The 12,427-nt window shown below is 58.0% G+C and overlaps 1 protein-coding gene across 2 annotated transcripts; it reads left to right on the plus strand.

The window, feature by feature from the left end:
• The first annotated feature begins 7 nt into the window (after nucleotides 1–7).
• MTG1 (mitochondrial ribosome associated GTPase 1) lies at nucleotides 8–12,220 on the plus strand. Of its 2 annotated transcripts, XM_077821694.1 has the most exons (11): nucleotides 218–373; nucleotides 964–1,028; nucleotides 2,269–2,373; nucleotides 4,081–4,161; nucleotides 5,201–5,257; nucleotides 5,981–6,071; nucleotides 6,667–6,728; nucleotides 7,769–7,865; nucleotides 8,592–8,673; nucleotides 10,559–10,671; nucleotides 11,324–12,220. In XM_077821694.1, the coding sequence occupies exons 1-11, from the start codon at nucleotides 277–279 to the stop codon at nucleotides 11,419–11,421; spliced, it is 948 nt and encodes a 315-aa protein (XP_077677820.1). In that variant the 5' UTR covers nucleotides 218–276; the 3' UTR covers nucleotides 11,422–12,220. The 2 variants fall into 2 exon arrangements, with proteins under 2 accessions (XP_077677819.1, XP_077677820.1); XM_077821693.1 differs by lacking the exons at nucleotides 964–1,028; nucleotides 2,269–2,373 and having other exon boundaries at nucleotides 8–373; nucleotides 4,083–4,161.
• The last annotated feature ends 207 nt before the right edge of the window (nucleotides 12,221–12,427 follow it).

Consider the following 12,427-nt stretch of genomic DNA (forward strand, 5'->3'; position numbering starts at 1 on the left):
ACAGCGCCGGGCCCCCAGCGTTCGGGCAGGGGCGGGGCAAGATGCGCCTATGACAGTCTTGTTGCTGGGCGATGAGGGATCCCCGCTGGTGGAAGGGTTATCGGGGCGCTGATCTGGTCGTGACGTCTTGGCTCCTCCCGTTACTCCCGGCCCGGCTGAGCGGTCTGGGGGCGGGCTCTGTGAGCGGCCGGAACCGGAAGCTGGCTGGAGGGGGGGGATTGCGGGTGGCGCGCTCCGGGTCGCTCCCAGGGGCGGCTGGTGGGTTCCTGCGACGGGATGCGGCTGGCGGCGGGCGCGCTGCGGGCCTGGCGGGAGCGCTTCGATTTCGGCGGCCGGGACGTGGCCGCCTGGTTCCCCGGGCACATGGCCAAAGGTGCGGGGCTGGGCTCCGGCGCTCTGCCCCGGGGGGCCCCGGGCCGGCTCAGGGATTTGCCACAGGAACCGTGTCATGTGCCGGCTTACTGTGACGTGGGGCTCGCTTGTTCTCCCATCGCCGGCGGGGGGGTGGGGGAGCCGCCTCTGTGCCCGCTGCGGAGCCTGCCGCGCTCCCCCTCCGCAGCGTACGCGGGAGCCCGTCCCAGCCCCGAGCAGCGCGTTTGAGTCCGGGGCGGGGCGGGAGAGACCCGATGTGATCGGTCCGCGGGGGGGTCTCGTCGCTCTCCAGGGACTAAACGTGCCCGGGGGGCGGGGCGGGGCGGGGCTTGCCGGCTGCGGGGGGACCAGACTTGCTGCATTTCAAAGGCGGTAGCCGTGTCTTTCCCGGCTCTCGCGATATTTGGGGTCCCGCTGGAAGTCCCGGCTCCTGCAGGCGCCTTATTATGGCCAGGCAGGCTCAGGCCAGGCGTGCGGGGCATCTGCCCGGGGCCTGGCCCGAGCTGCGGGCAGCACTGGCGGGGCTGAGCCAGTCCCTTCCCCTGGCGGCCAGGCTTGGTGGGCACAGCTGACCTGGCTCCACTTCGGCAGGCCTGCGGCGGATGAAGGAGAGGCTGCGCGAGGTGGACTGCCTTATCGAGGTGCACGATGCCCGAATATCCTTCAGTGGCTGGAGCAGGTGGCCTGGCTGCAGCCCTGCCCCCTGTGCAGCACCTTGTGTAGCCCCTGGGCTGCAGTGTCCTCCCAAAGCCGGTCTGCACTGCACTGCAATGTCCTCACTTCGGTCCCCACAGCCTCCCTCCCTGAAATATTTGTTCAATATCTTCATTAATGACCTGGAGGATGGCATGGACTGCACCCTCAGCAAGTTTGCAGATGACACTAAACTGGGAGGAGTAGTAGATATGCTGGAAGGTAGGGATAGGGTACAGAGGGACCTAGACAGATTAGAGGATTGGGCCAAAAGAAATCTGATGCAGTTCAACAAGGACAAGTGCAGAGTCCTGCACTTAGGACGGGAGAATCCCGTGCACCCATGCTGGGACCGAACAGCTTGGCAGCAGTTCTGCAGAAAAGGACCTAGGGGTTACAGTGGACAAGAAGCTGGATATGAGTCAACAGTGTGCCCTCGTTGCCAAGAAGGCTAATGGCATTTTGGGCTGTATAAGTAGGAGTATTGCCAGCAGATCAAGGGATGTGATCATTCCCCTCTATTCAGCATTGGTGAGGCCTCATCTGGAGTACTGTGTCCAGTTTTGGGCCCCACACAAGAAGGATGTGGAAAAATTGGAAAGAGTCCAGCGGAGAGCAACAAAAATGATTAGGGGGCTGGAGCACGTGACTTAGGAGAGGCTGAGGGAACTGGGATTGTTTAGTCTGCAGAAGAGAAGAATGAGGGGGGGATTTGATAGCTGCTTCTAACTACCTGAAAGAGGGTTCCAAAGAGGATGGATCTAGACTTCTCTGTCATACCAGATGACAGAATGAGGCATAATGGTCTCAAGTTGCAGTGGGGGAGGTTTAGGTTGGATATTAGGAAAAACTTTTTCACTAGGAGGGTGGCAAAGCACTGGAATGGGTTACCTAGGGAGGTGGTGGAATCTCCTTCCTGTGAGGTTTTTTAGGTCAGGCTTGACAAAGCCCTGGCTGGGATGATTTGGTTGGGGCTTGGCCCTGCTTTGAGCAGGGGTTTGGACTAGATGACCTCCTGAGGTCCCTTCCAACCCTGATAGTCTATGATTCTTGCAGTGGCACGGTGTGCTGACAGGGCTGCAGGAGCCTGCCTTGTGAGTTTGAGAGGTGAGAGTTTGTTTCCAATGGGGCAAAGTTCTGCAGGCTGGGCCCTTTCCCGTCACTGTGGGTATCTCAGTTTTTTGGCTTTCTTAACGGTGGCACATCCCATTCTCGGGCCGGAACCCGGCCTTCCAGGAAGCCCTGGGAATCAGACCTCATCTGCTTGTACTGAACAAAATGGACCTGGCTGATCTGACTCACAAAACAGTAAGAACCGAGTTTAAAGTCTTTCTCCTCCCACTCTTCACAACCATCCTCCCGTTTAATTCACTGATGCAACTTCTTGTAATCTAAAGTAAATGTTTGGGCTGAGGCCAGGTCTACATTGCAGTCGTACAGTGGTATAACTGTGGCTCAGGCATGAAAAATCCACACCCCTGAGCAACACAGTCATACAGACCTAACCCCCTTTGCACACAGCTCTGTGTCGATAGGAGGGCTTCTCCCGTTGGTTTAGCTAGTGCGCCTCACAGCGGTGGGTTAGTTATGCCGGTGGGAGAAGCTCCCCTGTTTGCATAGTAGCGTCTTCACTAAAGCGCTGCAGCGTTTTAAGTATAGACCTGCCCTGATGGTACTAACCACATGGCACCTCCGAGCAGGGCAGCAGGTTTTCTGGAGTTATCATAGGCAATGCCCATCAGTTACAAGGAGCCTTGTGCAGTTGTATTTCCTGTTATCACAGGAGAATTGGGGTTTCTATTGAGAGCGTGGTCCGGTCAAGCTGCTGGCAGGGGAGGCCCTGGCACCAGTCCATGGGTCCATGGATCCGTTGTATAAATGCAGATGGAATCTATAGGCCAAATGTGTTAACAGAACCCAACGTTAAACAGTGTTAAACAAGGTTCAGAGTTTGGTATACAGAGGCCTCAGCTTAGTGCCATGGCAAATACACCATGAAACATTCTTTTAATAAAGATCCAGAAGAAAAGAAAAAATAGTTGAAGTGTTTGAAATGGGGAGGTATTAAGTATGGCTTTCAGTTCATCAACATCCCTTGTTCCCTCTTCCTTTAGTCCTCCATCTCCCAGCGCTAGGCTGCGGATGCAGGATGCGGCCAGCAGTCCATCAAGATGGCACTAAGGAGATCCAACACCCCCGACTGTCAAACAGGCCACGTCTTTACAGGGCCTGAGCCAGCTGCAGCTCTTTACAGAGACCGTCCAGCTAGGGGCCCCCAGCCACACAGTGGGTGCAGTGGGGTAGATAGGTTCCCCATGGGCGTCTCCTTCACCCAGCTGGCAGTAATCCCCACTGGTGGTACCTGGCTGTTCAGTGACCTGTGTGGGGCACCCTTACTGCTGGCTTGATCTGCCACTAGCTCCATGTTTGAACCATCCCTTTGCACACTGTCTTCTCGGCAGTCTAGCAGTGAGGCTAAGGCCAGAGAGCTGCCCTCCGGGCCAGGGTAGAGGCACCATGGGGCTGGGGTCCTTGTGTGGCAGAGGCAGTGGAGTTGTCATTGTTGTCATATACCCCTTGTCCTCACTTGGCTGAACGATCCTGGATTCAGCCTGCAGTCTCCATTGTAGATAGCATGGCCATGTAACGCTCCCTGGTCCTCACCGCATCCCTGTGAGCTATGGTGTGTTGGCTGAGTGTTGTCATCCCCATTCTACTGATAGAGAAAGGGAGGCATAGAGCAGGGGGGGCACCCACAGGAGCCTGTCTGCTTTTCTGAGCTGGCCAGCATTCATGGTTTCCAGACAGGTAGTGGGGAGCTGAACAGATGTTTGTGTTTTAGCATTGTGTCTTCTCTGCAAATGGTAACTCAGAGCAGATGGCTACAGCACACTTCACCCCAGTTAGCTCCAGCTTGAGCAACCTCACCGTCATTTTGCCCTGTGTGGCTGGGGCAAGGGGTCACCGTGGGCCACTGCATTCTCTAACATGGAAATCTCTCTCATTTCTTGCTAGAGAATTCTGACGCGCTTGGAGCAGGAAGGGCTCAAAAACATCCTCTTCACAAACTGCGTGAAAGATGCAAATGTCAAGAAGGTAACAGCCCCTGTCTCTTCTAACAGCAATTCCTTTTGGTGTGTGTCCGCTCTACAATGTGACTGCTTGGAGCTGAGGGCAAGCTGCGCTGCGCTCAGCTGTTCAGCGCCCCGGGCGCCTCAGTGAGATCAGGTCCCATTAGTGACTGCCCTACGTTTTTACTACAGGATTCCGCTTTAGCTGATGCCACCTCGGAATTGTTGACTTCAGATCTAAGAGCCCAGCTTGAATCTCTCAGCCCAGGGGAGTTTGTGGTGCTGGCAGTTAGAAAGAGCATCTCTTTACTCGTACATTGAGTGCACCTTCCCCTGGGCTTGCTGAGAGACCACTAGGCAGCGCTGCCTGCTGGCATCGGTACAGCGTGCTTTTCTGAGCAGTGCCCTAGTGGTGGGCATGGCCGTTGCAGTACATGCAGAAGTAGGATCTGAGCACTCATGCCAGGGACATCGGGGTCAAGGTTTGATTCTTTTAAATGTTGTTAAAATGACACTAATGCTCATGCAGCCACATATGTGGCCAAACGCTTCTCTCAGACCTGCAGGGGAGTCCTCAGCTCCCATATTCTGCCCTGCCAGTGGAAGATCTGTGCATGCAGAAGGAGCTCGGTATCAGTTGGCATCCACCCTTTGGAGGGCAGAGGAGAGTGCCTTTTATGTGGAACAAAACCACCCCAGTGTGAACATCCCCTGCTTTGCATGCATTAAAGCTGTGCATTAGTTGTTCTCTGAACACACCTGGAAGTGAAAGCTGGCTAGGAAGGACTCACCCCACTGTGTCTCTGTCCATCCTGTTAGCACCTTCATTTGGAAGCAGTTGCCACTTAAATTTGTGTTAAAGTACAGGCTAGCTGCAGAGAAGTCCCTGGATTTCGCACTAGCTGGTGAGTTGCAGCAGGAGACACGCCTGTCCTGCCAGTGAATTCTGCCTGGCTTCTCATATCAGCACTGTGCTAGCTAGGGAGTCTAACGGCAGGTTACTACCCTCTCAGGACAAAGCCACCAGTGCTTTGCTTAACATCTGTCTTTGTATTGCCTTGCAGGTCATCCCTCTCATCACGGATCTGGTCAGCAGCAGCCAGCGCTACCAGAGAGCTGAGGTCAGCTAACGGGCCAGAGTGAGAATGGGGCAAGTGTGCGAGTGAGACCCCCACACTGCTGTCCAGTTCCCCACATGGGCAAAGGGCTTGTCCAGCTGAACACACTGATTGGGAACCTGCACGCACATTAGACGTGTAGATGGCACCTGAAGAGGTCCTGGTTCTCAGTGCTGAGCGCCCTCCATCCCCACAGGAGCCAGCGGGAGTTACAGTGCTCTGATGGCTGCAGGGCCCCCAGCATGCACTCAGCTCCTGGTGCTCAGTCTTGCTCCTAGTTACGCGAGAGTCAGTGCTGAGCAGCTGACTCCAGTGGAGTGAATCTGGTTTTCCACGGTCTGAGTGGGAGAAGAGTCTGGCTTCTCTCTTCAGATGGAAACATTCCACTGGTGGCCTGGGCTTCCAGCTGGTCTCTCCGAGGCTGCGCTGAAGCCAGGAGTGTAATGAACTGTGCGAGCCTCCATTCCCTGGCATGTCTGGTTTATGACTTTCCTGGTTTCCATGCAGATCCAAATTAATCTGCCTTGACACTTCCACGCTCCTGTTGTTAGCTCTGCCCTGCCTGGTGTGTGGAGGGGGCCGGCTGAATGGGACGGGGAGCCTGGTGTGGTGCCAGCTGGCAGATCTGGGGCCTGGCTGGGTGGGACGGGGAGCCTGGCGCGGTGCTGCCTGGCATTGCTGCCGAGGGAGGGGGCGTCTCATCCATCTCCCTTTCTGTTGTTCCAGAACGTGGAGTACTGCATCATGGTGATTGGGGTGCCCAATGTGGGGAAATCCTCCCTTATCAACTCCATGCGGAGGCTGCATCTCAAAAAGGGTACTTCCTTGTGTGCCTTTCCATTGCGCCCCTCGGTTCGGGGGGAGAGCACCCCCTGCCTGTGGGTCACAAATCCCTGGAGGGCTGGGGGCTTTGAGGTGGCCGTAGGGCGGGTTCATCAGACCTCCTAGTGGTTCAACCCTCTCCTGCGGGGAACTGGCTCTCCCAGCTGCTGAACTGGCCCTGCAGGCTGCATCTTTTCCCTGGCTGTTCAGTGACCCAAGCTGAGCAGGGCTGGGCTTAGCCAGTGTTTAGCTGGGAGGCCCCGGAGGCAGCAGGGGGAGCTGGGCCCTTGTTCCCGTCTCTGCAGCTGCTCTGCCGTTGCTGTGAAGTTCGATGAGGGATGCAGAGGGGCTGGCAGAGCTCCCTTAGGAGCAGCAAGAGAGAAACCAGGGAGTTCTCTGGGGAACAGGTGCTGGCTGAACCTCCCATGAGGCACACCAATCGGGGGATGGCTGGGAGACCTCTTGGGTATGCACAGGGCCCACCCCTGCACCGTGAGGCCAGTGGCAAAGCTCCATCACTGCCCTGGGCGCAGGCCAGGCCAGAGTGAGCCTTCCTTCTCCAGCTGACTGGGCCTCTCCTTTTCCTGAAGGGAAAGCGTCCCCCGTGGGTGGCGAGCCGGGGATCACCAAGGCCGTGCTTACCAGAATCCAGGTACTATCCTTGGGAGCTGTGCCCCTGAGCGTGGCCGGCCGGGGCGCTGTACTGGCCATGGGCAGAGGTGTGTGCGCTTGCATTGTGTAGCTAGTGTGTGCACAGTGCGAGGGGCTGCGTGAGGCCAGTAGCCATTCAATTGAAATGGTCAGAAGGTGGCCGGGTTAAGAGACCCCTGGGACAACACAACGTTGGTAGCTTTCAAAGTAACCGTGGGGCACTGCCTGGTTGTATTCTCCGGGCAAGGCCTCCCGGTCGCTCCATAGTGCTAGAGTATGGGGCTGGGTCCCAGGGACTGCTTGGCCAGGTCCCCAGGGCTGTAATGAAGTGCATGCCAGGATCTGTAGTCTCTGCAAACTGCACTGCTGGTAAAGGTCACCTTTAAAGGAAGTGACCCTAGGTTCGGGCCCCCTCTTAACTGGCTCTAGAAGACCTGCTGGCATCAGGAGGGAGGCGATGTTTATGCAGACTGTCTGACGATTGGGGCCCCTCCAGCAGCCCCAGGGGTGTTGGGGGAGAGCTCTCTAAGGATTCAGCATCCCACCCATTTGGATAAGGGCTGGGAGCTCCGAACCCACCTCCATTCATCCCCCCCAGCAGAGCCAAAGTGCCAGGACCCCACACCTGGTGCAGAACCCTCCTGGGCCTCTTTGCCTGCCAGGACAGGTCCTGGACAACGCCAGCCCAGTGTGGTTCTTTGCGGGTGACCCAGGTAGGAGGGGGCTGGGCTCTGCCCTGCTTTGTGCTTTGCTTTGGCCCTTGGGCTGCTGGCAGGTTGCTGGAGGGACCCTCTGGGGCAGAGCTGGGGTGCCTGGTTATAATGGGCCATTTCCAGTGCCAGTGTTTGTGCTCCACAGAGTCTCTTCCCTGGGCTGGTGGAGCACAGAGTTGTCATGCCGTTCCCAAGCCAGCTGGTGGGGGGAATCAGCTTGGAAGTGCCAGTGTCCCCTCCGTTCGTGCCGGTGCTGTTCAGAGTGCTGCTTTGGACTCTGCTCTCCGACCCGTACGGCCTCATAACAAGCCTGCTTCCGCCTGTCTAGGTCTCCGAGAGGCCCCTTATGTACCTGCTGGACACGCCTGGAGTGCTGGCTCCGAGAATAGAGAGCGTGGAGACGGGCATGAAGCTGGCCCTGTGCGGTGAGAAGAGCTTTGGAGCTGCAGCTGCTTCTGGCCAGGGCCTGTCCTGACTCGGCTGGGGCTGAGAGAGGAATCCCCGGAACTCATGATTGCGGGCACGGTGTGGGGGAGGGAGGCACGCTCCACCCAGGCAGCAGGGAGTTGTGGAGGCAGTGCGGGCCCTGCCTTGAGACATGTTGTTGTTGTTGTTGGGTGCGTGGGCCAGAGCCACTGCCTGTCCCCTACCCTGAGGAGCCCAGCTCGGGACAGGCTGCTGCTCCCAGCTGTCTGGAGGAGGGAGCATGACCCAGCGCATGTGCTCCAGCCCAGCTGTCTGCCCTGGCCCTCTCCCCCGCCTGGCCATACTGACTGTGAGCTGCAGCTGGTGAACATCCAGATCAGCTGCTGGGGCTCTCGCCCCGGGCTTGAGGGGGGCACTGTGGGCTCTAGAGCTCAGTAGGAATGGCCCATCTCCCCACCCTGGGGAGTTCTTACTAGGCCAGTGGCTGCCTCCATATTGTGCCTGGCGCTGTGGGCTGGAGCCTGGCTGTGCCCAGGGTGGCCCCGTGGGAGCAGCGCCTTGGAGGTGCCCTGTGCACACAGTCTCAGGTTGGCCAAGCCGGCCCCTGAGCCCTGGAGCCCTGTGGGAGAGGGGTCGAGGCACAGCTCCCAGGCCAGTGCAGAGGGGCTGTCTCTTGGCCTCTGCCCTGCATGCATGGCACTCAGGCTTTGCTCTGTCTCTTATAGGGGCCATCCGGGACCACCTGGTGGGCGAGGACATCATGGCCGACTACCTGCTGTACACCCTGAACAAGCAGCAGCAGTTCAGGTGAGCACTTCCTGAGCACCTGGCTGCTGTGGGGTCAGGGGGTGGAGCTGGCTGGGCTCATGCATTGAGACCCCAGGGGCTTCCCTGGTTGTGGGGGCTGGCTCCTGCCCATGTCTCCCCAGTGCCACCTCTCAGCTCTTGCTTGGAGTCTGCTCTTGTGCACACCGTTGGCAGGGAAGCTCCTGCAGCGGGGGCACTCCTTGCCAGAGCGGAGGGTCTGTCCGCTCCTGATGTGAGCCTGGCTGGCGGTGCCCCCGCACTGAGCTGCCAGGAGGGGCTGTAGGAGATGGAGTGGTGCCCAGAACGTGTCATATGCAGAGTGTCACGCTGCATGACTTTGAGGGCCAACCTCAGGGCAGACTGTCAAAAGCAGGGCGACACCCCAGGCTGGTAATATGGTCTCTAATTAGATTGCACCAACCCAGTAACAAGTGTGAACTGAAGAACTAGAACAACCTTACTGTGGAGTCACAGACAGTCCCCTTGGGCTCTCCGGTCTGTCTTGCCACCCAGGCAAGCTGGACTTAATGAAGGCTGGTTGCTCTACATCAAATATCACACAAGATTTGGGTTGCTGCTAGTCCCGTTTGTACCTCAGATCTCACGCCAAAGACAACACTTGTAGCCAAGCCTATGGTAAACTAACGAATGATGCATTAACTAGGAAAAGAAATGCTAGAGCTCTTAGAAGGTTCAAGCAGGTAACCGTATAGACACACATGATGTGTGCCTAATGGTTTTTAAAGGTGACAGAGCTGTAGTGATCTGTCAGCACAGAATGTTTAACCCAGGTTGACCCTGCGGATCTCTGCTTCTGTTTTGTGGCTCCGGTCCTGGGAGAGTCAAATGAGATGCACGTTTTTCTCGTTCGCTATCTTTATTTCCTTTGTGGCCTCTTTATGGGTGTGGAAGGGACAATCAACAAAGTCTTTGTATTGTGATGTTCCACAATGGCTCATTTAGTTTTGAGAGCCCTGCCTTCTGGGCAGGAGACATCCCTCCTGCAAGGCTCACCATTCCAGAGCGCAAACAGTTTACGGTTACAAAGCAAAAGCTTATTCATCTTAGATCATGTAATAAAGATATTACAAGTGTGATTGATGTGAGCAGCAACTTTCAGACATTTCATAAAAATCTAAGTTCAGTACCCACCTTAGCCGTACTGACGCACAGGGGAAACAGACCTCGTTTCCAGCAGTGAATTTGTCTATGCTTGGCTGAGGCCTAAAGCCTTGGCAAGAGCTGGTACCTGTTGAACAAAATGCAGCTCTTGTCCCAGAATCAGCTGAAGCTCTGCTGTACTTTGCTGGTGCCTTCAGTGCTCTCTTCTGGCCGCTGGGAGGCCCAGCACTCATGGCTTGAAAGGAACAGCCAGCCTCCTTGACAGCGGGTCTGCAGGGGCTTCTGGGTGGCTTTGCCAGTGAAGGCTCCTGCCTAGAAAGGGCAGGTATCAGCCCCGCTGCCCCATGCCAGAGCAGCAAGGTGTTCACTGCCTGAGGCCCCCGTAGCCAGCCAGCGCTGGCAGCCGCCCTTGTAGAGTGGCAGCTGGGGACACGGCACAGGTAGGAATGTGCAGAAATCCCTGCGGTCTCTAGGAGGTGGTGGTAGAGCTGCCTGGGTGACTGATGGGGCCGAAAGGAGCCCGGAGGGACATGGGGCCTGTCTTCTATGCGGCTGGCTGGTCAGCCGGGGCATGGAGGGTGCTGGCCGTACCCCAGAGCAGGCACTGCATGCATTGCAGCCACACCATCCCTCTGCACGCTCCAGAGCACTGCGGCCCCTGGGTGAGGTGCTCTGCACAAGGAAAGCTGCCCTTTGCCCTGACCTGGCTGGTGCTTCTGCCCCTGCCCTTTGGTGCTAACCTGCTCTCGCTGCCCTGGCACAGCTACGTGGAGCGCTATGGGCTGGGAGAGCCCAGTGATGACATCGAGAGCGTGCTCAAGCGGGTGGCACTGACCCTGGGCAAGAAGCACAAAGTGAAGGTGCTCACAGGGACAGGTGAGTGCCCCTGCAGGCCTGGGACCCCGTGGGGGGCGGGTGAGAGCCAGCTGGGGGTGGGGCGGGATGGACAGTTGAGTGCCCCCCCATGCTGGGCAGAGAGCCTGGCGGGAGGTGGCTAAGTGCTGTGCCCATGCCACCTGGAGATTCCGAGGGGGGAGGGGAGGACAAGGGAGCCCCCTAGCTGGGTGGGTGGGGGAGAGAAGAGGAATGCCCCACCCACTGCTGGCTGGAGGTGCTGGGGGAGTGCCCCAGCCTGAAGGTGCGCGGGGTGGGGTAGGAGGGCCCCAGCTGCTGCCGACTGCAGACCCTCTGTTCAGCGTGATCGCCTCAAGAGGTGTGGCCAGGGCGTGGGACTGGCACCAGGACGGGCAGTGGGGGCTGGCAGGAGTTGCCCGTTGGGGCGATGGAGGCTGGTGACTGTGGGTGGGGGGAGGGAGGATCTCTGAGCCCTGGTGTGTTGTGGGGGAGCCTCTTGTGTCCTTTGCATGGAGCCAGGGCCGTGCAGTGCCCAGGGACCAGCCAGAGCTAGCTCCTTTCCCTCCCCTCCCTCTTGGCCTGCTTTTGGGGCAGTGTCTGTACAGTCTGGAACCCATCGAGGGGCTGGGCCATGAGCTCCCCCCTCACCTACAGCCTTTGCCTTCTCTTGCAGGGGACGTGAACGTGATTGCACCCGACTATCCTGCAGCCGCCTATGAGCTCCTGCGCACCTTCCGCAAGGGGGAGCTGGGCCAGGTGCTGTTGGACTGAGCCCTGCCCAGCCCCCACGCCTGGCTCGGGCTCAGCGGGAGGATGGACCCACCTGCCAGTGCAGGGCACTCGGAGACCTGCCAGTGGGTTCAGCCATTGCCTTGTCCCCTTAGTGCTGCCCACCGAGGGCTGAGAGTGCCTGGCCTCAGGGCGAGCCGCCATCCTCTTGGCCAGGTTGATCATGGCATGGAGGTGGCTCACAGGCAAAGCGGGATGTGGCCGTGCCCAGGCTGTTTCCCTCCTCCTGCCCCATGCACATGCAGCTCTGGGGTTAGTGTGACCAGGAGAGCGGCCCTCATGTGGGTCTGTGTTTGGCTTCCCAGCCAGGGCCCCTGTCATTGCTTGGGTGGGCTCTGCCTGCCCGTCATCCCCAGAGATGACGTGCTATGAACAGACCCTAGCCCATGGACTCCCCCATCCTCTGTCGGGGGCAGGGAGGTCTTGGGGCAGTTCAGGGCCCTGCCTTTCCCCGGCATAGGTTCATGTTCCTTTGGGCTGTTGCCCCCGTGGGCAGAGCCAGCCTCTGTGTTTCCTGGAAGAACAGATCACCAGGGACCCTTTAAAGAGACATGCTCCAGCTGTGTCCAGGCAGACCCTCGTCTGCTCTGTCACTGCCGCAGTGCTGGCAGCCCACTGCTCTCCAGTGCCAGCAAGCCCCAGGTGCTGGGCCTGGACCCTGAGGGCAGGTACAGCGTGTGGTGGCAGCTTAGTTTAAAATAAAAACTGGGGCACATGTAATGAAATCCAAGCCCTCTGCTGCTGGGATTTATTGGCCATTAAATTCAGTTCCACCTTGTCACCACATTGGTATTTATTAACACACCACTGTGTCGCTGGCATTCTCAGAGGCTGGCACTGGGGGCAAGCGTGTGAGCTGGATGTTTGTGCTGCAGTGATCTGTGGGGGGAGCTAAGTGTTGTGATGTAAATTGTCTTCAGGTTTCAGATACAACCCGAGGGGCAGCAGCAGCTCCCCTCTCTCAAAGCGAGGCGCTCAGGCTCTCTGC

This window comes from Eretmochelys imbricata, chromosome 7, assembly GCF_965152235.1.
Source record: "Eretmochelys imbricata isolate rEreImb1 chromosome 7, rEreImb1.hap1, whole genome shotgun sequence".
NCBI lineage: Eukaryota > Metazoa > Chordata > Testudines > Cheloniidae > Eretmochelys > Eretmochelys imbricata.

What these genes read in the sequence shown, in the direction of transcription:
- MTG1 (XM_077821693.1), top strand. Translation starts at nt 72, where the DNA reads ATGAGGGATCCCCGCTGGTGGAAGGGTTATCGGGGCGCTGATCTGGTC. An exon ending in AAGATGCAAATGTCAAGAAG is followed by an intron (nt 4,162 to 5,200) that starts GTAACAGCCCCT and finishes ATTGCCTTGCAG; the next exon opens with GTCATCCCTCTCATCACGGA. An exon ending in GAAGGTGCTCACAGGGACAG is followed by an intron (nt 10,672 to 11,323) that starts GTGAGTGCCCCT and finishes CTTCTCTTGCAG; the next exon opens with GGGACGTGAACGTGATTGCA.